The sequence below is a fragment of the Apus apus genome, chromosome 3 (assembly GCF_020740795.1).
Source record: "Apus apus isolate bApuApu2 chromosome 3, bApuApu2.pri.cur, whole genome shotgun sequence".
Taxonomy (NCBI): Eukaryota; Metazoa; Chordata; class Aves; order Apodiformes; family Apodidae; genus Apus; species Apus apus.
Window position 1 is genome coordinate 11,682,807 of NC_067284.1, and position 24,324 is coordinate 11,707,130.

General features: G+C 36.9%; 1 protein-coding gene across 2 annotated transcripts in view; it reads left to right on the forward strand.

Moving 5' to 3' along the window:
• RNGTT (RNA guanylyltransferase and 5'-phosphatase) overlaps positions 1-24,324 on the forward strand; it is a 176,327-nt gene that overhangs the window by 63,633 nt on the left and 88,370 nt on the right. For both annotated transcript variants that reach the window (XM_051614993.1, XM_051614994.1), the window contains exon 11: positions 4,945-5,109. In XM_051614993.1, the coding sequence (XP_051470953.1) occupies positions 4,945-5,109 (165 nt within the window). The remainder of the gene's footprint in view (positions 1-4,944; positions 5,110-24,324) is intronic.

A 24,324-nucleotide genomic window follows, 5' to 3' on the forward strand; every position in this document is an offset into this window, starting at 1 on the left:
AATAGTGTTTCATACTCTGTACCTCATTGATGCCAAGATATGGATTAGAAACTATTTTGAAACTTAAATTCCTTGCCATTGCCATATCTGTTTTGACTGATAGGAGTTAGAAAAAAACAAGTTTAAAATGTATTTTCAGATTTTAATGGTTGCTTGCCTTTTAGAAATGAAAAACTGAAGACCCATAATTCTAGTTTTTTCCCTTCCTCTAAGGCTTTACTTTCAATCCTGTTTTTTAAAAAAAAACCTTAAGTAGAAATGAAAAAAAACGCCAAACCTTTTAGGTGATTGAATATAGTAATCTTAGTTGGAGAATGAAACAGCACCTTCAGATTTGTTTTTATATAAAAGCTATATGTATTGAAAAAAAATAGTATCTCCAAAACCATGGTCAGACAAAATATATGTCAAACCATGACTATAAAATGCAAAATATTAGACTGTATGGTCTTCAGAAGATGGGAGAATTAATAACAGGCTTTCATTGGAAATGCAGATGTCAGCTGTGGGTGCCTTGAATTGTCAATAATAATGTTAAATGCAGGGTAGAATATCAGCCTGAGCTTATTCTTATTCTTCTCTCAAAATAATTTAAGCTGAGGCAGTTGTGACATATATTCTGCTACAGCTCAATAAGTGAAGACGTGCATGGAACATATATGCATGTATGTGCTGAATTATTCATATCTAAGTTACTGCTCTGGGGAAGCAAATGGCCCATGCTTTGCTGGCAGGTAGGCCTTGAACTGCATCTCACGGAGGAAGAGAATAAATATTCTCAGTTTATCCTGGCCCAAGCTATTTATCAGCTGTGTACACAGGCCCAGGCTTATTTCTTTTTGCTATAGCTGACTGGGAAAAAAACAAGTATCAGATTCTAAGAGGAAGATGATTTATCACCTACATACCCCATTTTGTTACCTGTACTGCATCCATCTAGGTAAAGGACTTTGCATGTAAGTCTCACCCAATTTACTGAGCTGTAGCCACAAGGTTAACCTCACAAGCAGAGGAGGCGAGGCTTGAACCTCAAGGGTGGTGATTTCTCCTCAGGTGTCCCTTTTGCCTTGTGGAGAGAGAGGGGACTGAGGAAGGGTACGTAGCAGAGATTCTGTTATCCTTTTACACCCATCTCAGTGATTCCTGCCATCTTCCTGTGTTTAAAGACCTGGGATTTGAGTTTCTCACCAGCCCTTGTAACCATATCAGCTTGAGGTTGTGTGTTAACACAGAGGTCTCTGTGAACCAGGTGGAGGGAGGAGCTGCAGCAGAACAGCCTGCCACTTGACCAAATTCACTCTCAGCACCTATATGGAGGAATGTTACTGGGACAGTGATTTTTGCTTCCTTGGTTGTTGTTTTCTTTTAGGTACTTTCAGCAAATAAATTGTCTTCCCCCACCTCCTCAATACAGTGGATATCAAATGAGCTGCAGACCCTGTTTGTTAGTGTTTTTAAACATGTATTAAACATGTTGTATCCTGGGTAGATTTCAAAGCTCAGTAGAAATCTCATTTCACATTTTGAGGATGTGTGGAGGGTTGTGTTTAAAATCAAAACAGTATTTTAGAGCATCACATCTATTGCGAACCCATTTAATGGTGTCATCTCTTAGTGCGGTGCACTAAGTGTCAACAGGTGAAGAGAATTCAGATGCTCAGAGGAAGAGGTTTTGATTCAACAGATGATTCCTCTTCCTGAGGCTTGCCTAAATGATATTTTGCTTCAGGATACATTTTAATTACAGTGAGGGAGACATGTAAATTTCTAGCCTAGACATGAGGCACATGCTACTTGTTAATTTTGTTTTACCCTTTGCTAACAAGCTTATTTTCGGGTAAAAATGTCTAGAACAGGATTTATGGTGTAATGCACTCCAGTAAATATGGTGTTAGGCAGTGGTGACCCTCATCCTTCTCAGACAAGTAGAACCTTAGATACTGAAATAAAATCTCAAACATCTGAATGCTTAAATTCATAAAACATCTGTATTGCCTAGAAGCATGCTAGGATTTGATGCCCGGGTTTAGATTATACATTCATCAATGTCTTGGTTTTGGACAACTTTTAGATGTGGGCTTTATATACTAAATACTCTCTCCCTATTTTTGTCAAGGTCTGCAAATTATTTAGTGCAGCCTACATTACCCTCCTACTTGTTTGCTAAAAGCTGGGATTTTACCACTTGAAGGTTTTGGATCTGTCTGGGATAAATAGATTCTATTTTAGTAACATTTTTTGTAATTATGGCAAGTGCCTAATAGCAAAGAAAAAGCCCTTCTCCAGTACTGCTTTTACTTGGTATGTCTTTGATTTAAATTCAGTGTTGTGTTAATTTTCTTGTTGCTGATGTCCTGTGCTTTTGAGAGAACGAAACAGGCCTTACATTCTTCGTTAATTTGGCTGATGAAGAAGTCGCTCAGAACCATTATCTGTGTTTTCCCATCTCATATGATCAGCCTAGCTCTGACCTTTGTATGATGGAACCTAGTGGTAATACACCCTTCTGCTTAACAAGCTTTGGATAAAAATACATGATTGGCAGACCTGCAGAAATAATTACTTCCAAGTAAATGGTAGAAGTGAAAGGATTATTGAAAGGAAAAGTGATTCAGCTGGTTTATGGTGCATATGAAGTTGTCTCAGCTTTTAGTTTAACTAGGAAGGGACTGAAATAAATTTAAGTCACTATGCTAAAGCAGTTTTGAATGCATCATTGTAAAGAAGCTGTCTAAATAGCTTTACTGCTTATTGGAAGCTCAACTATTTGGAACATTAATTAGCTCGTTTGCTTTTTCAGATCTACTTAGAAAATGTGGCTGAGTGGATACTCTAGGGAAGAGCATGTGTACTAGATCTTGCTGAAACTTTCTTAGGAAACAGTTTATGATCTTCTTTGTAATAATAAAAAAATTATGTATGCACATTTCCCAGGAAAGAAGTTTTCAATCAGTGTTGTTACAGAGGTCAAGATGTGTTTTCTATGTTTTAGTGAGATATACAAACCAAGGCAAGCTCAATCACTGTATAGATAAGTTCTCAAGTGAGCTGTACATGGGGTAAGAAAAAAAGAACAGTTATTCAGAATTTTGTCTAGGACACTTAAAAATCTGTAGATCATGTGTTCTGCAATGAAGGACTGAAGAGTGAGCCACTCTCCTGCTCCTTGTTTTCCATTCATTTGAATGACTCTTTACTTATAACACCTTATATGAAGGGAAAGCAGCAACAATGAAGGCCAAGTTCACAGCCAAATAGGCTTTCTTCTTCACTAGTGTGATCAGTTACCAGAGATTAGGAGACATTTCACCCATGTAATCTGGCTTTGTGCAGAATGTGCTTCCCCCACAAGAGATGGTTGGCTGCATGTGCTGCCTTTCCTCCTATAGATTGAAACCAAGCCCTGTAAGAAACTGGTTGTGAATTACCCATTGTATGGGAGCAATGCATAGTTCTTCTAGCTGTTGTAGTGAACAATTGAGGACTTTTGATAGAGGTCTAGTAAGGATATAATCTTAGGAAAAAAATGTAAGAGAAACTTAGTGCCCCTTTGGGAACACAAAATGCAGAAGATTCTGATAAAAGCCAGAACGAGTTTGGAAAGGACTTCATTAAACTTACGTTGGTCTGAAATTGACATTCCGATTTTCTCCTAATTAAGATACATGTTCAGATACTACTCATTCTATCTCTTACCTCTGTGTGTCTTACCAGGCTGTCATTTTACCATAATTTCCTTTGCATTCTTTAAGGTTGAGCGATTATGATTCCCTTTGATGCATGTTAGAGTGGGGCTTTTTTCCTTTTAGGTTCTCTTTCTATTTATCTTCTACCTGTGTTTGGTACAGGAAATACCTGGTTGTTGTTTCTTCTGCTCATCTGTACTGCTGTCATTGCTGATCAGAGTCCCACGTCTTCCCAGTTTCCTGTGCTTGTTGCTTTCAACTTTTGAAAGGTTCTGGTTTTGAAGTCAAGGCTCTGTGAGCGTATTTGCTGTGGACCATGAAAGGGACAGTTTTTCACAATTATTTTTTTGTGTGAATGGGGTGACAAAATGAGGGATGACCTCATGAAAATAACTTCCAGTGCTGTATTGTGCTTGTAACAATGCAATTCTGTGAGTTCTGTGCCTTACTGTGGTGACAGTGGCATGTCTGATTGAAACTAACTTTAGAAGTTTTAAGTTGTCAGTCGTTTGTTTTGTCTCAGCAATATCCACATGTTCTCACTACCTAACACTCAAAATGCATAAACTCCATAAGAGCAATTATTAATCTGACAAATGTGCATTTTGAACACTCGTACTGCTCTGGTGCAGTGCACCAAATGTATAAAGGACAATGTAAAGCTGCTGGTTTATTTCAGGTCTTGAAAGATGACAGTACATTACTGAGACTTAGAGAAAGGCTTTTACTACTTTTTGGTGGCTGAGCCATTATGTATCTTGCAGGTTTTTGCAGCCACTGCTTATTGGCACGTTTTGCAATTGCAGCTTTATTTTTTCCTTTTGTCTGTCAGAAAAGCAAAAACGTACATAATTAATGCTCCTTTCTAGGCATCAATATTTAAAGCAGTTTGCTTAAGTGTGTAAATCACATTGTTGTCTTGTCATTAAAAGTATTATGAATAAAAAGTATGTAGCTGCTATGTTCAAAGCGAGAACTAGGGAGTATTTAATTTATTTTCCATAACTTTAAAGGTATTTAGGTATTTAATTAATATATACTGGAATACATCTTATGGGTTTTTATCTTTCTATGAACTTTGATTAAACTTCTTACAGCCTGAGACAAATGGTTCAAAACCAAGCACTGAGCAAAAAGTATGTAGTGATTTAATAACGATTTTATGTATCTGTATGGTTGTAAATATTGCATAAGGAAAACTTAGACTGTTCTAATAATCTGGTGTTTGGTTTTAATACTGATTTTTGCAATTTGGCAGGGACAGCCTGTTGGAGAGTGTGATTTTAATGTTCGACTCGCATGTATAGAGAAAGAGATTATATTTCCACGGCATGAAAAGATGAAGACTGGTCTTATTGACAAAACACAAGAACCATTTAGTGTTCGAAACAAACCATTTTTCGACATCTACACATCAAGAAAGGTAAACTTTATTTCAGTTGTTTCTGTTGGAGCCTTGAAGGCAGCAAAACAGTGTTGGGTCTCTCACCTTTCTGAGCTTCCCACAAGTTACTCTGCTAAGCGACTGTTTAGCAATGTCTGGGGAGTGACTGGCAGTTTGGAGTGCTCTGAAAAGTGGTTGTAGGCTGCCTGTTCCGTCTGAGTTACTGTTTTTGCATATATAAAACCTGTACTTTGGCAAAACCTAGTTCTTTAGTTTCATTAATGTTGAATGATCACATAGAAGTTAATGACTTCAGGTCTGAAATGTCTCTGAGCTTAAGGGAAAATGTAAAAGCAATGTTGTATACACTGTCCTTCTTTGTAGGTAAGAATATAATGTTCCTTTTACTTCCAGTCCCCATTTGGCTATAGTATAAGAATAGTGAGTTGTACTTGAACTCACACTTCTTCAGCAGTGATTACCAAGAGCCCATTTTCTCTACATTTTACTTATTAAAATACTCCTCTGGGTCTTCTGATGTAATGCAGAAGACTTGCAAGTATATATGAGTTCCTGTCATTCACTGTGCACCCTATTCTTCAGTATAGACATATCCTAACATTCTGTAAAGTACTTTTATTCTCTTCTGTGAATTAAATGTCTCCTGGATAGTAAGTTCTTCTAGAGCAACCCATTTTTCTTAGCACTGCTGTTAGAAATAGTCCTGTGTCTCACCAACACAGAGCAATGAACATCAAATTGTTAGCTTCCTTTTGTAATTTATTTGAGCCTATAGCAGGTAGTGAATGTAATGTGTTCTGGCTAACCAAGAGTGGCCAAAAAGTAAATAAAGAAATAAGGCATAAGATGGACTTTCAAAAAAAAAAAAAAAAAAGGGCAAAAAATCCTGGCAGAGAGTAGCAGTTTTCAGAAAGTTAAAATCATGAACAGTTCTTTGAGAAGTTTGTGTGGGTAAAGCACTATAAATGTTTCAATCACTTCTTTGTAATTATTGTTACATTTATTGTCTGTTAAAGATCAACTTTGTAAATTTGAAGTACATTTTTAAAGGGAGGGGAAAAAAGGCTGTCTAGAACACATAAAAGAAACTAGAACCAAAGGAACAGAATTTAATATCGGTTTCTTACAAAATTGTATAGTTTGTTTGAAGTGTTCTGAAATTCCAGGTTGTTTAACCTCATTTAAAAATGGCAGGAAGAGCATGTTTGGAAGCATTCCTAGAAAAATTTCTAGGTAAAAGACACCTGTAAACAGATTCTATGCTAGTTAAATTTATTGACTATTGAAATGATCCTCTGCTTCCCAAAACCTAGGAAATTATACTCAATGGCTTTATTTTTCTTGTCTAAAGGAGATTTCTGAATCGTCCATGTGCTTCCCAATGTGTTGGATTTCAACAATTCTGAGTGCAGCACTTTTTAAAGTCAGCAATGAAAAGATGCTGTTTACTGGTCTTTCTTTGCCTTTCTCAGAGCTCTGAGCATGAACTCTTCATAAGACACTGACTGTCGTATTACCCAGCAGTAAAGCATCACATATGTTGGTGAAGGAAAAAAAAAATTACATGGCTAAAATTCATTTCATAATAGATATGAATTGCTTTTGACACTAATGCTTGGACAGTATGTCTTCATTTTGTTCTTGTCTTTGTCACCAGGTTCGATTAACTTGTGAATTATGGAATGAAGCAGTTTTCTGGCCAATTTTCTGCCATTTTTGTGCAGCAGTTGGAGATGCACACAGAGCAGGAGAGGTGGAGTTACTGGCAGTGCAGAGCAAATTGCTCTTATTTGAATAATTTCAAACATTTATGAGCTACCTGCTCTGTGCATGTATTAGATCAAACTGCTAGGGAAAAAAAGAAAGCATGTAAGAGTAATATCCTGGGTTTTGTTAAGCTACATGTTTTGAAAGATGATTTTTTTTTTTTAAATAGGCCTCTTTTTGTCAGCTAACTTCTTTCCCTAGACAGAGTGAGTAAAAGTTAATGGCTGGTTTGTGTTACAGTTATATAGCACATTTTTTCTCTTGAGAGTTCCTTTTCCTTAGAGTTTTGCTGCTTTTGTATGAGCAATGAATATCCTTTTGGAACAGATAGAGTGATGACGCACAGTTTGATAAAGGAGTGCATCTGAAAGCATGAAGCATGGTGCTCTCTTTGGGTTTTATCACTTATCTCAAGCTTTTTAAAAGCAGTATTGGAAGATATCAGTAAGTCTGCAGTACCAGGTAAAACTTAAGAGAACATTGCAACCTGCATTTGAGGCTATTATGTGGCAAATGCAGTTCAGTCAACGAATCCTCGTCCTAATGTGTTACCACCACCTTAAGAACCTGCTTGAGATAAGAGTGTCTATATGGTTTTAATTTATAGTGATGTTTGGGTTTGGTGTGTGGTTTGTTCCACCGCCCCCTCCCCCCCTCCACCCCCCATTGTTGTTTTTCTTTTGTTTGGTTTTACAGTGTTTTTTAAAAAATGGTAATTGACTCCAAGGCTTTCTATGCTCTGAGTTCAAAATAGAGTTTGAATTAACTGTAGGTTTTTAAACTCTTTTTGTACACCATAGGTTACAAGTTTGAAGCAATGCTTGTTGTGATTTAAAGTACCTGTTACCTAGTGAAACTTGCTTATTATCCTACTGTTGCAATAGAAGACTTCTAGAGAGCCTTTAAATCTGGTAATTGTTTTCAGTAAGAAGTTTTATCTCAATGTTTAAGAATTGTTTGTATGCCCTGTGATAATGGTAGGGAGTTTTAGGTAATACTGCTGGTATTGAGGGCAATTTTTATCTAAGGGAATACTGGTAAACATATAAGGGAAATAATTATGAATTTCTAATCTGTAGCTGCTCAAAAGAGTAGTATTCATAAAAATGTATTCTCCAAAGAATAAGATCTGGACTAAGAATTACTGTTGCTCTTACTTAGCTCAAAAACGCATTTTTTGTTCCATTATTTTTGTGAACTTGATGAGTGTGATTCCTGTGACACTTCCTTAGGATAATGAAGCAGGTATTACATCTTCCTATTAATCACAACTTTTTGAACAGAAGTTTTCATTACGTTTGCTCAGAATAGACTATTGTTTTGAAGTGTTACCCTTTGCTGAAAGAGGTCTATTTAAAAATGGTATTGTTTTGCCCAAAACATTTTTTGCTATGTTTATTTAGTCATCTCTGCAGCTATAGCAACAAATGTACTCCTAGCAATGAATGCCTCATTAGTATAGCTGAAAAAGCAAGCTGGTTTCTTTGCATCAATGACAAATGTCTTGACAGGATTTACCAACTCTGTGCTGCACAGCAAGGTCTGCAGGGAGACAAGGAATTCCTTCTAACTTCTCAGTCTGCTCATATTCAGATAGACTTGGCATATCCATCAATCCGTCTCCAGAGATGGTGGCAGCTGAATGAATGCTTGAAGACTGACAAATGGGACAAATGCTTAGAACTTGTCCTCATGTTTAATTAGCTGTTTTTCTTGTTCTTCTCCAAGAATCCTTCCTTTTCTTGACTAGAGGCCCTTAAAGATGAATGTGAGTGATCTCAGGAAAAGTGTATGTTTTCCTAAGTGTGGATTTCTTCCCTGCTTGCAACTCTTGTACTTCACTGCTAGAACATGTAGCTTCTCGGGTCACCTCCAAGGATTACTTTCAAAGAAAGATTAGTGGACTTAAGAGATGCACCTCACCTCTGGCCAAAGACTGCTGATTACACCAGCAAATTCAAGGCTGAAAAAGTGGAAAACTCATACCAGCAGTCAGAATGTGTTTCATCAAAATTCAGGAAACAGGCATAGTCTTTTGGTAGCATTTTCATCACAGACATCTGCAAGATAATGGGCTGGAGGTGTTTTTGTGCATTTTCAGCAGGTACTTCACCGTTTCTGAAGTTTGTGTGTCAGGCACTGTGCTGGGAAAGCAGTCTTGCAGTTGTAGCATATCTGGGACTCTGAAATTTAGCTTCTAAGCTAGGTGACTGTGATTGTGTGCTTTGAGTGACAAGCCAATGTGCATTTCAGAGAGAGACAGGTTGGACTTCCTTGATGCACAGTATATATATGTGTTATGTGGTATTCAATCTTGCAAAAATCCCACATTATTGGCCACTCCATTTGAGAAGTTTTGGAGAGAGATGTGCATTAGCCTTTGTGCTCCTTACAGAGCACAAAGAGAAGCAGGGAATATATATATACTGGATGGCTGCTGCTGGAGGGAAGTAGGCATCTTAGATTGAGTACCTGGAGTTAAAGGTGTCAGCAGCAGTAGGTCTTGTGTTTGTTTTTTTTTAAGCATAGCTGGGTTTTTTCTTAGGATCAAGAAAAGAAACAAGTGTACTTCGGAATTGTAACGGCTGGAATTACACATTGCATCTTATTTTTGTTTTGAGAAACTTCAATTTTTGACATATGTTCCCAGGACGCAGTTTGAACCACACAAAAATAAATGTTGTCGACCTCTCCCTTCACAGCCTCCCTCTGTCATTGCTTTCTATGACCTTAGTTAAGACACTGTTCCAAATTGAAATCTGTCATTGGCCATTCTTCTTAACAATTGTTCTTATTAACAACAGCATGGGTCAGTAAATGTGTTTAAGCTTGGGTGGATTGTAGGAAGATTACTCAAAAAGGCCAGGAGTCTCAGCACTCTATTTAATAGCAGAATAAGTAGCTAAACCTTTTAATTATACCAGGAAAAATTAATGTTGACCATATAGATTTAGTTATTTTCAGTGAAAATATGGAAGTAATTACTTGAAACAGCTGTAAACTTTGAACTGTGTTATGTAATATGTCCAGAAATGAAATTGTTCTCTTAAAGATTTAACCAGAGTTAAAGTACTGGCTGTTTGGTTTATTTGTTTGTTTGTTTTTTTCCTAATCTGAAAATCAGTTTATCATTAAATGAAAAGCAATTTTGAAGTGCAATTATAAAGTATGGCAGCATTCATAGCTGTGCTTTTACATTTGTTGTTGGTACTAGATTCTGGAAATAAGGGCTATATCTTTACAATGTTCTATCTTTATAACATCTTGAACATTATTTTAAGATGTTTTTGATGGATTTTGTTTTTTGTAAGACTGAGTTTGTGTGGTAAGAACAAGAAAAGAAAGGTACAGTCATCTGGGGACAGGTTATATATTCTTGGAATTTCTAAAAATGTTACCTTGTTGAATTTTGATGTCAGTATTATTACATTTGCTTCTATAATCAAAGAATCATTAAGCACAGTTAACTCTTAGTACTATCTGGGAACACATGTACTCTGTGAACTATTTTGCTTTTTAATGTAACTTCCAAATTCTTTGAGAAGGATATTTTTGAGCAATGTTGAATCTTTGCTAGTTGTCATTACACTGGCTTGATTGGTCACTTTTTTGCATAGCTTGTTTTCATTTATTAGTGTGTACTAGAATTCAAGGAGATGACATTCAAATCTGCCAGCTCTCCCACCTCTCATGTAAGGACAGCAGCAGTCTATGGGAGAAGCTGAATTTCAGGCTTCCTTGACACTAAAGTATTAAAGACCAGTGAGGTTAATGTCTTATATACAGCATATTCCTAGCCTTGGAGCCTTAGCCTTTTATTTATACAAATGTTTCAGGATTTTCAGCAAGGACATTGTCTTTATTATATTAAACAGGAAGTGCAGGCGCATAGAAATAAGTAAACTCTTGGAAATTATGAAAGTCTTGGCTTTCATTGCCTAAACCAACCCACAGTTCTTTTGCAAGGCTTTTTTGTGTGGACAGTCCCAGTCCTGATGTCACCACTAAAGCCTATTGTCTAGTCAAAATGCTGCCTAGCAGGAGTAGGAAAAAAGTGTCGTTCTGTGTAGTCTGTGGGCCCATGGAGAACTGTGCCCATCACTCTCAGTGGAACAATAGGGCTAAAGGTTAGGCAATGAGACAGGTCAAATGAACAACCTTTTTCAAATGCTAGCATGCTTATGTCAATGTCTTGTCAGTTCTTAGGCTATTATCTGATTTTAAACTGACAGCTTGTCCTAGAGGAATTAGAATGAAGGTGAGTAATCTCTGCTAGAAGATTAAATGGTCTAGGATCTTCTAGAAAGTTTTCAGTCAAATCTGAGAACTGACTGACTTTGTTCTCCTGGTTTATTTGACATTTGGATTTTAAAAGGTTTTTTTTAAACTGCTTTTGTTGTACTTAGGAAAGGTGTAATGTTTAGAAGTTTTAATCAATAAATGTACTGGTGCTACTGTTGAGGTGGTTTGCTTTGGAAAATTAAGTGGCTGTAGTTCTGTGATGATAGAGATGGTGTAAGTACATGACTTGTTGAGGTTGGTGCGAGGAATTTTGCAGGCAACTCAGGCAGCTGCATGCTAGTATGGGCATGGCCTGAAGAACTGAATGCTGATAAAAGTCAGAATACGTGGACATGGCTCACCCATGTCTGCCAAGAGAGCTGTTAATCCAAAACTGACTGTAAGTGACCACAAAGCCCTGTCTTACGTTGCCAAGTAGCCTACAGACAAAAATATGGAGAAGGTTTGCAGTTGTGGGATAGAAGACAAGAGAGTTCAATGGGCAGCAGCAGCAGTGTCAAATAATCTCTGTATATTGGAGATTTTGAATTCTGCATTTAGGTAGAGAGGGAATGTTACCATCTGGAGGGTTTTTAATGCCAGAAAGACTTGCTTCCTCTGTTTTTATTTTTATTTTCTATGCCTTAAGGAGTAGCTTAATCTGCTCACCTTTCAGTCCTGCATTTCCTGACCCGGAGTTGGCAGTCACTCTTCAGTGTCTGGCCTACACCATAGTCCTTACTCCATCTGTTCTGATTTTGTTCAGGTTTTTGGCCTGCTTCTCATCTCATCTCCTTTAAATTATCTCCTAACCCATCTCCCCTCTACTATTTTGTTTCTGTTTGCTTTTCATCCATTTCTACCGATTACATCTCCCAAAAAAAGGAAAAGGAAATATTGTAAAAGCAGTTTTGCCTTATGATGCTTGTGTGCTGGTGGTTCTTTATGGACTGCTTTTCTTCCTATAAATGCAAATAATGGTTGACCTGAGGAACCTAGTGAACAAGTAGTGAATAAGAAAGTGGAAAGATGTTACCTTATGCTTCTGTTAGAATTTGAAATCTTCACTTGGCCGCTGTCCTGTATCCCACCATGTGGTACTTCAGCCTGATTTTATAAAATGCTTTTTCCATGTGGACTTTAAAGGTAAGAACAGCCAGCAGACAAAAGGGAAGCTTTGTAAATTGTAATATGAAGCAGATGACCTAACTGTCGTTCTTGAGCTCAGTGTAGGTTATTACCACTTGAAATTCGGTTCTTGAACTGGAACTGTTTCATGCAACCGGCTGCAGCACTGAAATGACATGGATACTGTTCAGAAAACGTGATTTCTGGCAGTAGGAGGATGAGGGTAGCAGGGGCCTTTTAGGACAGGGCTGGTGAGATGTCCAGCAGCCTCTGGTCATTCCTTTCTGTGGGGCAGGGAGCCTGCAGTTTTGTCCAGTGCAGATCACACAGCCCAGCAGCTTGTGGTTTTTGTCACCAGTGCTGAGCCTTCTTTATTAACCTGCTCCAATTTTCAGAAATACTGGACAGCACACTGAATCTGGCAGAATTATTAAATAGTTATGCTTTATCTTAAAAAAATTACATATTCATTAAAACATTTACTTGGCCGTATTTTCAGTATCTTTCTCAATTGTTTGGGTTGAGACCAAGAGTTACAGGATTCCCTCTTCTGCTGAGCTTGTGGGTATGTATGTTGTTACTGGGACTGTGGCCCTTTTTGTGCTTCCAGTGCCGTTTTTTTTTGTGTGTTTGTTGTTGTTTTTTTTTGGTTTCTGCTTTAGTGGGAGTCATGTTCTTGTGATTAAACCTTCCCAGCTCTCTGTCACTGTTTGAAAATTTCAGTGGAGGTATTTGTTCCATTGAGAGGCATAGCTTGTGTGATCAAAATCATCACATATCATCCATGATCAAGATAGAAATTACTGTTCCCAGTACTAAAAAAAATTAATAAACTCTGCTTACATGCTTTAGATTATCTCTGCTAATATAAAATAGAAACATATTAAATACCAATCTTTATTTAAATCATAGAATTACAGAATCATAGAATGATTAGGCTTGGAAGAGACCTTTAAATATCACATTTAAAGGTCGATCACCTTTAAAATTTGAAGGAAGCTGGTCAGGCAGACCTTGTTTTACACAATTAACTGTTTTGCACAGTGTGCAATAATAACCATTTGGCCAGCAGTGTCTTTCTGTGCTGCTTTTTTGTAGTTTCAGAAGTGTTGATAAAGCAATTCATGGACTACATCTCCCCTTGAAAATCTCTGGCCTTGGCAAGTCTGTGTGAAGGTCCGAACGAAGGAAAGGTTTCACTGTGGAGGTCTCAAATATCACCAGAAGCCTGGCATAGCTCACAGGTGAAATCACCTTCACACTCTACTTGATGAAGCGACATCTCCTCAAAGTGTAATGCAGTTAAGAGCAAGGTCTTCCAGGTTTACACAAAAATATTTTCCCTCATGCTGGGTTAAAAAATTACTCCTTTGTCTAACTTTTCAGACTCCTTGTTCTGGGGGAGTCACTTAAGGAGACCTGTTCATGAACAAGAATCTGTGTTAATTTCCTAGAGTTAAGAAAAGAGGATTAAGCTACTTGAATTTGATTATTATTACTTGTGATGTCAAAGGTAAAGTAATTTTGGCTAGGCAAAAGGGAAATTAGGTTTTCTGCTTTTAGTTTAAGAAGTTATTAACATATTAGTTACACTTCACGTTTTACATAAAATAATGTACTGAACTTAAAACAAGCAGTCTTGAATGCTTCCATGAAGGATTATTTTCATAACTAGTGGATCATGTTAGATCATTGTACAAATTAAATTAGCGTAGAATAATTCAGATGTGGAATATATAATTAAATTCTGACTTGGCAAACTATAGTGTGGGAAATAAAACAATGAAACCTCGTAGAAAAATAAAGACATATGGATGAAGCATGTAACTTGGTGCACCTTGTAAGTTTAAACATGAGAACAATACATACCCTGTGAACATTTTAAGATTTGCATTGAACGTTCCAACATTGTGACCTTCGAACTAATGTATTCTTTGCTATAGAATTAATGCACCTTTTGAAGCAGGAAAAGTGTCTTAAATAGTGATTTCTACTTTCAGTTTAGTGGAGAAAATGCCAATCTGCTGGGACTTAATGACCATTTGGTATCCCAGTATGGGCAGTTGAACTGGTGTATTTGTTATGTTCTGAATTAGTAAGAGGACTCAGCTGTGGTGACTAAGTGGGTCACTCCATTCATTAATTGAGGGGCAACTGTTTAATATTGTCCATTGTGCCATTTCACAGCCTGTCACTTTCCAAACTGCCTCCTGGCAATACAGCTCTGCAGGGAAGCCATCAGCCTTCTTATGTTGGAATGATGTTCAAGTGACATAGGCTTAATTTGGATAAAATGAATAAAAGCACAAAGAAAATGGTAAAGGTGGGGTGAAATTTGAAACAGCTTGTTATACAAGATTATAGGATGTCCGTTGGCTCTTTCTTTTCTAGTGATATGTCCAGTTTTGCAAAAAACTGCTGGACAAAGTCAATCTTTTTCTTGGAAAAAAAAAATAATAAGATTGTGGCATATTAATGGCATGGCCTTACAGTGCAAAGTTTGAATTTCAATTTTGTAGCAAATAAAGGCCTCAAGTGTTGTTTAATAGCAGAAGAATCGGACATTTTTAAACATCCTGAATTCAGTATTAAGTCTTAATTTTTTGTATTAAAATCACTACGTCAGTGCCCAGTGGAATGCACCAGCCCAGTTTGAATCAGACATTTTAACAGTAAATGTATGAAGACGTGAAGACGTCTTGAATATCCATTTAATGTCTAATTGAATTATGGTGTATACAAATTTGTCTTTGTTGATGAGTCTTAGTGGAAATGCTTAATAAAATGTGTTCCCTAATTATCTTATGTAATTAAAACAGGACTGTCCACATTCTTGACAACCAGAGACTGAATTATGTTGTAGCAGTTTACACAGGGGCTCCATAACAGATAAACCAAGTTTGTAACATTGGAGGAGCACTTAGAGAACAAATTAAAATGTACTTGGCCCTGCTGCACTCAAGTCAATGTCATGTTTTTCTTTAACATACATCAGAAGAACTTTTGAATGTTGTATTTGACCAAACCCAGAGTACTAGGGACCTTCTAAACATCACTAGGAGAACATTACTCAGTTGAAGACAGCAACAGACTTTCACAGAATCACAGAATGATAGGAGTTGGAAGGGACCTCGAAAGATCATCTAGTCCAACCTCCTGCCTGAGCAGGATCACCTAGAGTAGGTTACACAGTAACTGAATGGATGGCAGATCCTCAGGAATGTTACAGATTGTAGATAATTTGTAAATAGGTCAAAGAGTTCGCTAGTGACACCTCTTAAACCTCCTCCAGCTCCAGCAGAACTCTAGTCTCAGGAAGGTGTGCTCTGCCATTTAGGAGAGCACGGAATGTTATATGGACAAAGTCCATATATAAAGAAAAAATGGAAGGTGACTTGCAGGTTGAAATAGGGAACCCACAAGAGCACAGTAAATGAAATAGCCATGCTATGAAATATATTGATCTGTTTCTTTGTCAGGTAAATTAAATATGAAATCTCATGCCTGTTTGGCAGTGGCTTTCCCTCACACCCTTGAGGAAACCACATTTCTCCCATCTTGAAGCTATAACTAAAGTCATACTTTCTCAAAGCAGCCTATTTCTCTGACTGGAAAGAAACATTTGAAAACATCATGGTTAGTTGATGTCAGTTTCTCAACTGTGTTTTTGAGGAGAGATTGACAGGGAAAAATGTCTAATGCTTATTTTGAATTCAGGAATGCAGATGTGCTGTCAAATTAAACATTAACACACATAGTGCTCATGGTATTCTTGGGTGGTGTTTTGAATGTATTAGGTACATGACCTTTGGAGTTGTTCACTCAGAACCTGCAAACTGCTGATAGCTCAGTGGGACTTACTGCAGCCTGCTCTACATTTTCCTGAAATGGCTCTATTCAAATAATTAAGAAACATATATAGCTAGTGTTAGTAGCATCTTTGAAATGTATGGTTAATGAATTAGCTGCAAAACCAAAAAGAGATTAAAAAAAAATAAATAGAACCATCAAACTTTGTTTCCTGGCACCTCTACAATATATATATTATGTGTTGCTATAGCATTTTTTTCAGTTGTGCCTGGATAATGAAATCAAGCTAGAGCAGTTCTTCCACTTTCTCAATATTGGAGCTTGCATCCCATCTCAGACTACAGGAACAACCCAGCTAATCATATATCTGGAAATGGCTTTTCTTTAAATCTTTTAGAGGAGTAATAAAAAAGATTAAAGAAGCAGGTTTCAGAAGAATATATATATATATATATATATATGATTTCTCTTGCTTTCTGTTCTTTATGAAAAAAGCATATTATAATACTCTGCGGGGAAACTGACAGCAGTTTTTATAGGAGCTGGGAAAGCTCTAGAGTCGAGTGTGTGGAATAACTTGCTTTTTTCAGAGGTGCCTAATCAGGATGCAGAGCAGATAGAAGGGATGATTCTCTGGCTTTCTTGCTTGGAGTTGTTGCTTTTTTTCCCCATCACATGAGTATAAACAAGAATTTCTATTGCCTTCCTGTTCTGGAAAGAATAAATGGACTCCAGTCAAGACTTTTCTGTAGAATTGCTCTTCTAAAAGACAATAAATGAAGAGTGATGTAATTAGTTAGAATAGTAATGCCCAGGCACTAGTCATTTGGGTCCTTGTCAGTCATTGCCTATGAAATTATATGGGAAGATGCTTGAGGAAGAAACTGTACAGTAGTTATGGTTCTTTGACTTATGTTATTTGTGGTCTGTGGCCTGTTAGAGCCAAGTATTCAGAATACTTGGCTTTTACATCAAGACATCAAGGAATCTGAGAGCCCTGCACATCATGCTCTTAGTCAGAAAACAGAACACTTGGAGCTTAAGTACAGACCACAAGTTATGCTAGAGGCAGCATGAATCCCCAGCTTTTCAGCTTCATCCACTTAGAATGCAAGAGAGCCATCAAATGAGAATGTGTTTATAATACATCTGAGAGGGCTGTTGTAGCTGTGAGGTAAATAAATGTTTCTTTCAATGCTCCTGCTAAGATTTCTGACTAGTTTTAGACCAGAGGAGAGTGCGTATGTGCTGGAGCAAACCCAGGTAGAATTAGGTCACCTTTTTCCTCTCTGTGCATGCACCTGTCTGTTGCCTCTTCATGTTATTCCAACCTTTCTGCTCCCACTATTATTAGTGCAGAGCTTGTGGAGGTTCAGTGGAGGTGCCCAGGTGAGGTCTTAGGATAGCAGGTGAGTTCCCATTCTGCTGCAAGAGCTGTGAATGGGCTGTACACGGGAGAGATGCCCCTGATGTAGTTGGTGATCCACAAAGTGCTGTGAAATACTGGAAAGTGAGCCTAATGCAAAAAGAATTCCAGTCATTATCTGTAATTAGAACATGTGTGAGACTGTCAGTAAACATCTTCTTGGGAAATAGGAGTTTCAGGTTCATTGCATTCTAATGGTGTTTTGCTACATGAGTCATTAGTTCAGATCATACATACCTGTGATGCATTAAAGGGTAAAGCAGGGTATTCTGTACAGGAATACCCTAAAGATGATGAAGGAGTTTAGAGAAGAAGCAGTGCATATTTCTTTTGCAAGAGAATTTTTGTTACTAGAGACTGGTCAACCTGTGAAGCTAATCTGAGTCGTACTAAACACTCCCTTGATTAAGCTTTAAAATGGGAAGAGCTTGCCTTGTCTGCTTACGTTTTGTTTAGCAGGTCTTCTTGTGATGGATTCTTATGGAATTTGTAAAATGTACTCAAGTGACCATTTGTATCCACTGTGCTTTTGTTGTGGCTGTTGGCTATTCCTGCACCTAACAGATGGCACTTGCTTAAACTGACAAGCTGTGGGATAGCTGAGCATTGCTAATAAAACCTATCACATGTTAAACTTGACCTGACATTAATCAAGTTTTGAATGCTACAAATGATTCATGGATAATAATTAGTCTCGTGATCATATTAGTGAACATCAGTCTCACATTGCTGCCATTATCTGCTTTCATTCTTTCAGAGAACAAATCCATTGCAGTAATTAGGTGTTTTTAATGTCTTTTGAGCCAAAACATTCTGTATGATTAACTTGGCAAAGAGGTTATTTTTAGTCTTTCAGTATGATTGGTTTCAGAACTTCTAGTAAATTAAAGGCTTTCTTTAAAACAGTATTTTTTGGAAAGAGTATGTATTTTTTAATTTAATCAACTGAGAAAATTCATGTCTTTATGGAGTCACTTGGTATCATTTGCATCATAGTATGATTCAGCTGTTGCTACAGATTATTCTGTGCAAAATAGTGATGATTTTGTTAAATGGGTGAACCTTTGCAGTTTACTTTTACTCTTCTTGTTTAGTATTGTTACTGGTTAACATCCGGTGCTTTCAAGACGTATGTATCTTACATCTTGAATTAGCATCTTGAGTGGATGGGGCTGTGAAAGCTAAGATTTGAGCTTTAAGCCTGATTTTTTTTTTAACAAGGATTTTCATCCAATTTGAACTATGCACTGATTTTACAGCCCAGAGCATGACACTTCTTGTTAAGTAATAAGCAGTTCAGAAGTTTATACTTTGTGTACCATATGCAACTAGGGCAAAGTAGATGATTTCACTGGGTTACTGAAAATGTGGCAGTTATTCTTCAGTATGTGTCAGTTCTTAATGAGCATATAAAACCTCTTTAAATAATTTCTTCTTAGGGAGTTTTAAAATCTATTTTCCGCAGTTTTTGATCCTACTCTTTCTTTGTACGTATTTTAGACCATAAGCAGAAGACAGGAAATATTCTGTAACTTCATGATTTTTTTAGTATGTTACCTTCAGAATGTTTCATTCGAGCTGTTGTTTTCCAAGTGTACTCTCAGTTAACATGCTGCATTTCCTTTCCTGCCTTTTTGGTGCTGGTTTCCCAGCAAACAAAAATTCAAGATCTTCAAGATAAATAAAGCCAAATACAATTAATGACTGAGGATGCATTATAGAATTGGTCTTTATCCTTCTGAGAAGATAGTGATACTGTTTTAAGCTTATGAGAATAATGCAAAGGAAACCAGGTCATGTTAAATTATTAAAAATCTGCTCTTTAACATTTTGGAGGTGATTTGGAAGAAAACTTGAAATAAAATAAGTGAGGTATGGGTTACTTGTGTTTTCATGAAGGAAGTAAATGTTGAAATGCTAGTTACAGCTACAGCTCTTGGAATTACAAAATGCAAGCAGAAATATTTACTTGTATGATTATGTTTTAAACCACACTCTTGAGATCATGGGCTGTGATTTCAGGTCCTTCACAGTGACTAGGAAGGAGCAGCTTTGAGTCAGGCAGACAGTTATAATGAGCCATTGGCTGGTGAAATACTTCAGCAAGTGCTCATGTGTCAAGAGATCTCCTTGAACCAGAGACCCCTTGGATGAGAACAGGGAGTGCATTTTTCTTCTTGCTACTATGGCCCTTCTGGAGTATGGGGTGATTTCAGTTGATGAAAAAAAGATTAGAATTGTGAGTTTAGAGGAGGCATTATTGAAATATTTGAAGTTATATACACTTTATTGTGAAATGTTTGACATGTGAAGCTTGTTTCTTTGGCCAAAAACCTGTAAAGATGTCCTTGACAGTGTCTAAGTAGAGGAACAAGGAAGAAAAGTTGAAGGAAGGAAAAAATTGCTGAGAAACAGATATTTTTTTATTTCTCATGCAATACTTCTTTGAAACAACTTAAAAGATGGTGGGTCTCCATCATGGCATGCTGTAACTTGAGACTGCACAGTTTTCAAAAAAATTACTGGGCATTTGAGCATATAACCTGAAGAGGAACTTAACTATGTATGATAAGGGAGGGTTTCATCCTCACAGCTGTCTGAAAGTTTGTCTGACTATTGATGGAGCTGTATCTGGTTTTGAGCAGGGAGGGAAGGAAGCAGTGGAACTGCCAGAGGTTTGTCTTTGATCCTCTCCTGCCTCCTCCCAAACTGTTAATTTACACTAGATTTGTTTAGGTCAGCTGTTTCACTTCAAATGCTAACACTAGGTGAGGGGAGTGGTATCCCAAACATAAAAAAAGATGAAAGTGTAAGTGTATTCAGTTTGAGGAGTTTTTTTGGGTTTTTTTCCCATTTCAAAAGGTATGGGCTCCCTTTAATTCCCAAACCTGTTTATTCCTCAGAGTCACTAAAGACTGTTTAAAAAGTTTCACCATATATTTATAGTAAGTTCAGTCAATGAACCAAAAATCAAGACTTCTCTTAACACTTTCTTTTGGGGTCTATTACTCTTAAAATGTAAATTACCCAACTTCTGTATGTGGAAGTTTTGAGACGTTGAGTTCTGTTTTTAAATAATACATGAAACTTCCACTCCTGTATATCGTTACTCACATGCTGTTTGAGGTTTGTTATATTTTTTTTTGCTCTGAGACTGAAAGCAGCTGTTTAATTCTTGATACCTTCCCTGCTTTTAGAAACAAAACTAAAAAGAAAAGATGCTGCAAGACAGGGGAAACTGGAAAGATTTCTGGGGAGAAGGAAGGAGCAGAGACTAAAAATGTAGCTTAGAGGGACCAGCTTCCCTCACCTGACACGAAGCTGCATTTCCTATTTTCAGGCATTGCACAGTAGCCTTTGTGCTTCTACCCCACCAAGAGCATTTTTTATTGTTTTCCATGAGGTGTCCTTTTCAAAATGTAATGTTTGAAAGATTGAGTTTAAAATGGTAATAGTTTGGACCATGGTTCCATTATTTGCTGTTACTAATTAATTGATTTATTTTGGGAAATGTGCTAGTTGGGATGAATCTGAGCCAGACTATTTTAACTTATCTGAGCCTAACATAGAAGACGTTCTGTATGATTTCTGATGTAATTCAAAACCAGGATTTCTGAAGATCTTACTTGGCAGATTATTCTTAGTGTATTTTCCTTCTACCAGTACCAATCTACCAATGTTTTTGTGTTTTATTTGTGGTTGGTTTTTTGTTTATTTTGTTTTGGTTTCATTGCTTTGGTGTGGGGTTTTTTTTGTTGTTGTTTTTTTTTTTGTTTTTGTTTTTTTAAAAAAACATGTCCAGGAAGGCTACCCAGTAGAAATACAGGTTTTATTACACAGCTCTTCAGCTGGGTTTGTGATTCATAGATCCTTTTGTCAGAGACTTCTGTACTTAATAATATAGATTAATTTTTCTAGTAGCAGATACATTCAATTCAGGCATTGAATGTTGTTAGACCACTTTGCATTTGAAAACATTTGTATCTCCCACTTTGCATGTTAAACTTTTTCTGGGGTGTCTTAAATACATCAGCAACCACTATTAAAGTAAATAATTATATTGAACTGTGATCATTAAGGAGAGACAGGGCTACTGCGGAGCTGGTCATGAAAAAAAATAGAATAATACAGAAACTGGCAAGCAAGATGAAACAAATCAATGTAAAAATAAATCAGGGGTGATATTGTGTTTTAAAAGCAGAGTAGTCTGACACTTTCAGATAAGTGCAAGGAAAGAGCCAGAATAATTGTTTCCTTTTAAAAAATGTTGCTATTGATGCCGGTAACTTCTGAATCTTTTTCTGAAAACTGTAATAAGTTTCAGGAATCTGCAGTATCTGTATAGAGGCTTATGAGCCCATGATTGGATGTGAGAATTACTTTGCAGTCTGATGATGAAGGGCTGTCATCATCAGAGGGATTGTCCTATGAGTTGGGCTGAAACCTGACCCAGTGAAGAGGCTGGCTCTGTGAAGTTTGGGAGGACAGTAGCTCATGTCTGAAGGTGTTTTACATTCTAGTTAACTGACAGTTTGATTGGTAGCTTATTTGTAACTAATACTTTTGAGTGAAGTATGTTCCCTTTTGCTGTGGAGTGACGAGGTAGATGATCAGTAATTTCAAGATGGCTCTGAAAAACTACTGAGGGGATTGGTGCAGGCAGAGTTACTGTAGCTTGGCTTGAAACTGAATGAAGCATAGAGCAGTTCTGAAATTGAAAATCAAGGAAAATGAATGTTTGTCTTGTATTATAAAATAAAAAGGTGTGGGTTTTTTTTTTGTTTGTTTGTTTGGTTTTTTTTGTATCTCCAAGTATTTCACTAGGCTAAAAAGGGCTGTCAGTTTTAAATCAGAAATATGGACAAAATGCTTAGGAATATTTGTATATTGCAACAAAGCAGATTGATGTCAGTTATGTGCAAGGAGTTTAGCCAAATTATTTTGTACAAAGTCAGTATGACTTTGCAGAGACTTTATTATAATGTTTTGGAGTCTGCATAACTCTCAAAGCATGTTGTGTTTCCATGAGATGTTTGGGTTTTGTTTTTTTTTTTGGTATGGGAAAGTAAAAGGCACAGTAGTACCTACTGGACTTGTTTATTTCATTAATGAAGTAACATCTGAAAACTTGTCAGAATCCTGGGCCTTGCCTCAGAATTACAGAAACGTTGCATTGTGTGGAATCTGTATGCACTGATTTTTTTTCCCTCTCATCCTGCTGGAGGAGCCAAGTGATTTTTTTATTGGTAAGTGTAGAGGGATCTCCAAAGCATGAATTTTCTGTTATCCACTCAAGAATTGCTGATTGATTCAGTGTTTTAGCATAATCAGCTTCAGCAGGTTATTAGTGCTGCTTTTGGTGACACATTGCTGCTCCTCAGCTCAGTGGTTGAAGAGCAAGGGGAAATCCTGTTAATCATTCAACAGCTCCACTCATTGCATTCTTTTTGTTAGAGGAATATTATCAGATGTAGCAGTAATTTTTATTTTGCTTTACTTCTAAAGTAAGAAAGAAAAAGTTTTAAATAATAAACTGCACTATGAGTATATGGTTTATTGCAGTGTTCCCAGGGAAGCAGGAAAGCTGCAAGAAGTGAACAAAGGCTTTCACAGGTGGAAATAGATGCCATGAGGCTACAAGGAGTAGCATGCCAGAAGAATTGGCTTGCATGCATCATTTACCCATCTTTTATAAAATGTCATTGAGATGCATTGCATTTTATCTGACTCCTGGCAGTCATCCCAGTTAAGCAGGTGTGCCATTTATCATGGTGCTGGTTAAAAAAGACCATACTGTTCAAGTTAATTAGAAATTTTAATGTGTGGAAAAGTTGAACATCATTTTTAAAAAGATGAGCTGTAATATCTGCATGTTAAGTTCATAAACCTAAAAGCCTTACATCAACTACATTTTTAGTGTAAAAAATATTTGCATTCCTTTTTTGCTCATTCTCCTGTCATTCCAAACTTTCTGCAGTATTCAATATATATTCTGCTGTTTGGAGACAGCCTCTAAATAGTGTAATTCTGAAGAGTGTGTTTATGGGAAGAAGCTCACAGAAAATTTCCATTCCCTCCTTCCTACTTCCCTCCCTCTTCCCAGATTGCTAATCCTTTGTAGTAGAAATTCCTTTCTAGAATGTTATCATTGAAATACTCCTAATTGACCTACTGAGAATGAAAGCAGAATAACTGGGAACACCAAGAGGTTTAATTATCTGTTGAGGCTTGTTCCTAGTTCTAAAATCCTTTTGTCTTTGATATCTAGTTGACATTTGGGTGGAAATGAGATGTCTTTGTAAAAGTACTGTGGACCTTCAAAATGAGAAGTTGTTCAAGTCCGAATCTGGGAGTGAGGTTGATAAGAGAGATTCTTTTGCCTTTTGTAATACTAGTGCAGTAGTGAATGAAAAGAAGAGCCAGAATATATTTTTTTAATGGTAAATTTTGAATGTACATGTTCCCCGCATTTATGAAGTTATAATAGTGCTATAATGTAGTTTTAAATGTGCATGGACCCGAGTGGAGAGAGCTACAGGTAAACAGGGCATGAAAATAATCTTATGCTTTAGCTGTGTGAGTCACACACTCCAAATTAAAAGACTATTTTCTCAAGTTTTATTTTAGGAAATATTAAATACTGCAGTTTATGTAAGCTCCACCACTGAAGTTGCCATGTCCTCAAAGTTCCTTAAAGAACTTTAGATCAGCTGAAACAGAGATGATAAGTTTCTGTTTGGTGTCTGTTCATAAGCTAGTTAGAAATGTATAAAAAGTATAGGCTCAGCTAATTTGAAGTTTGTCTTTTATTTTTAAAGGAG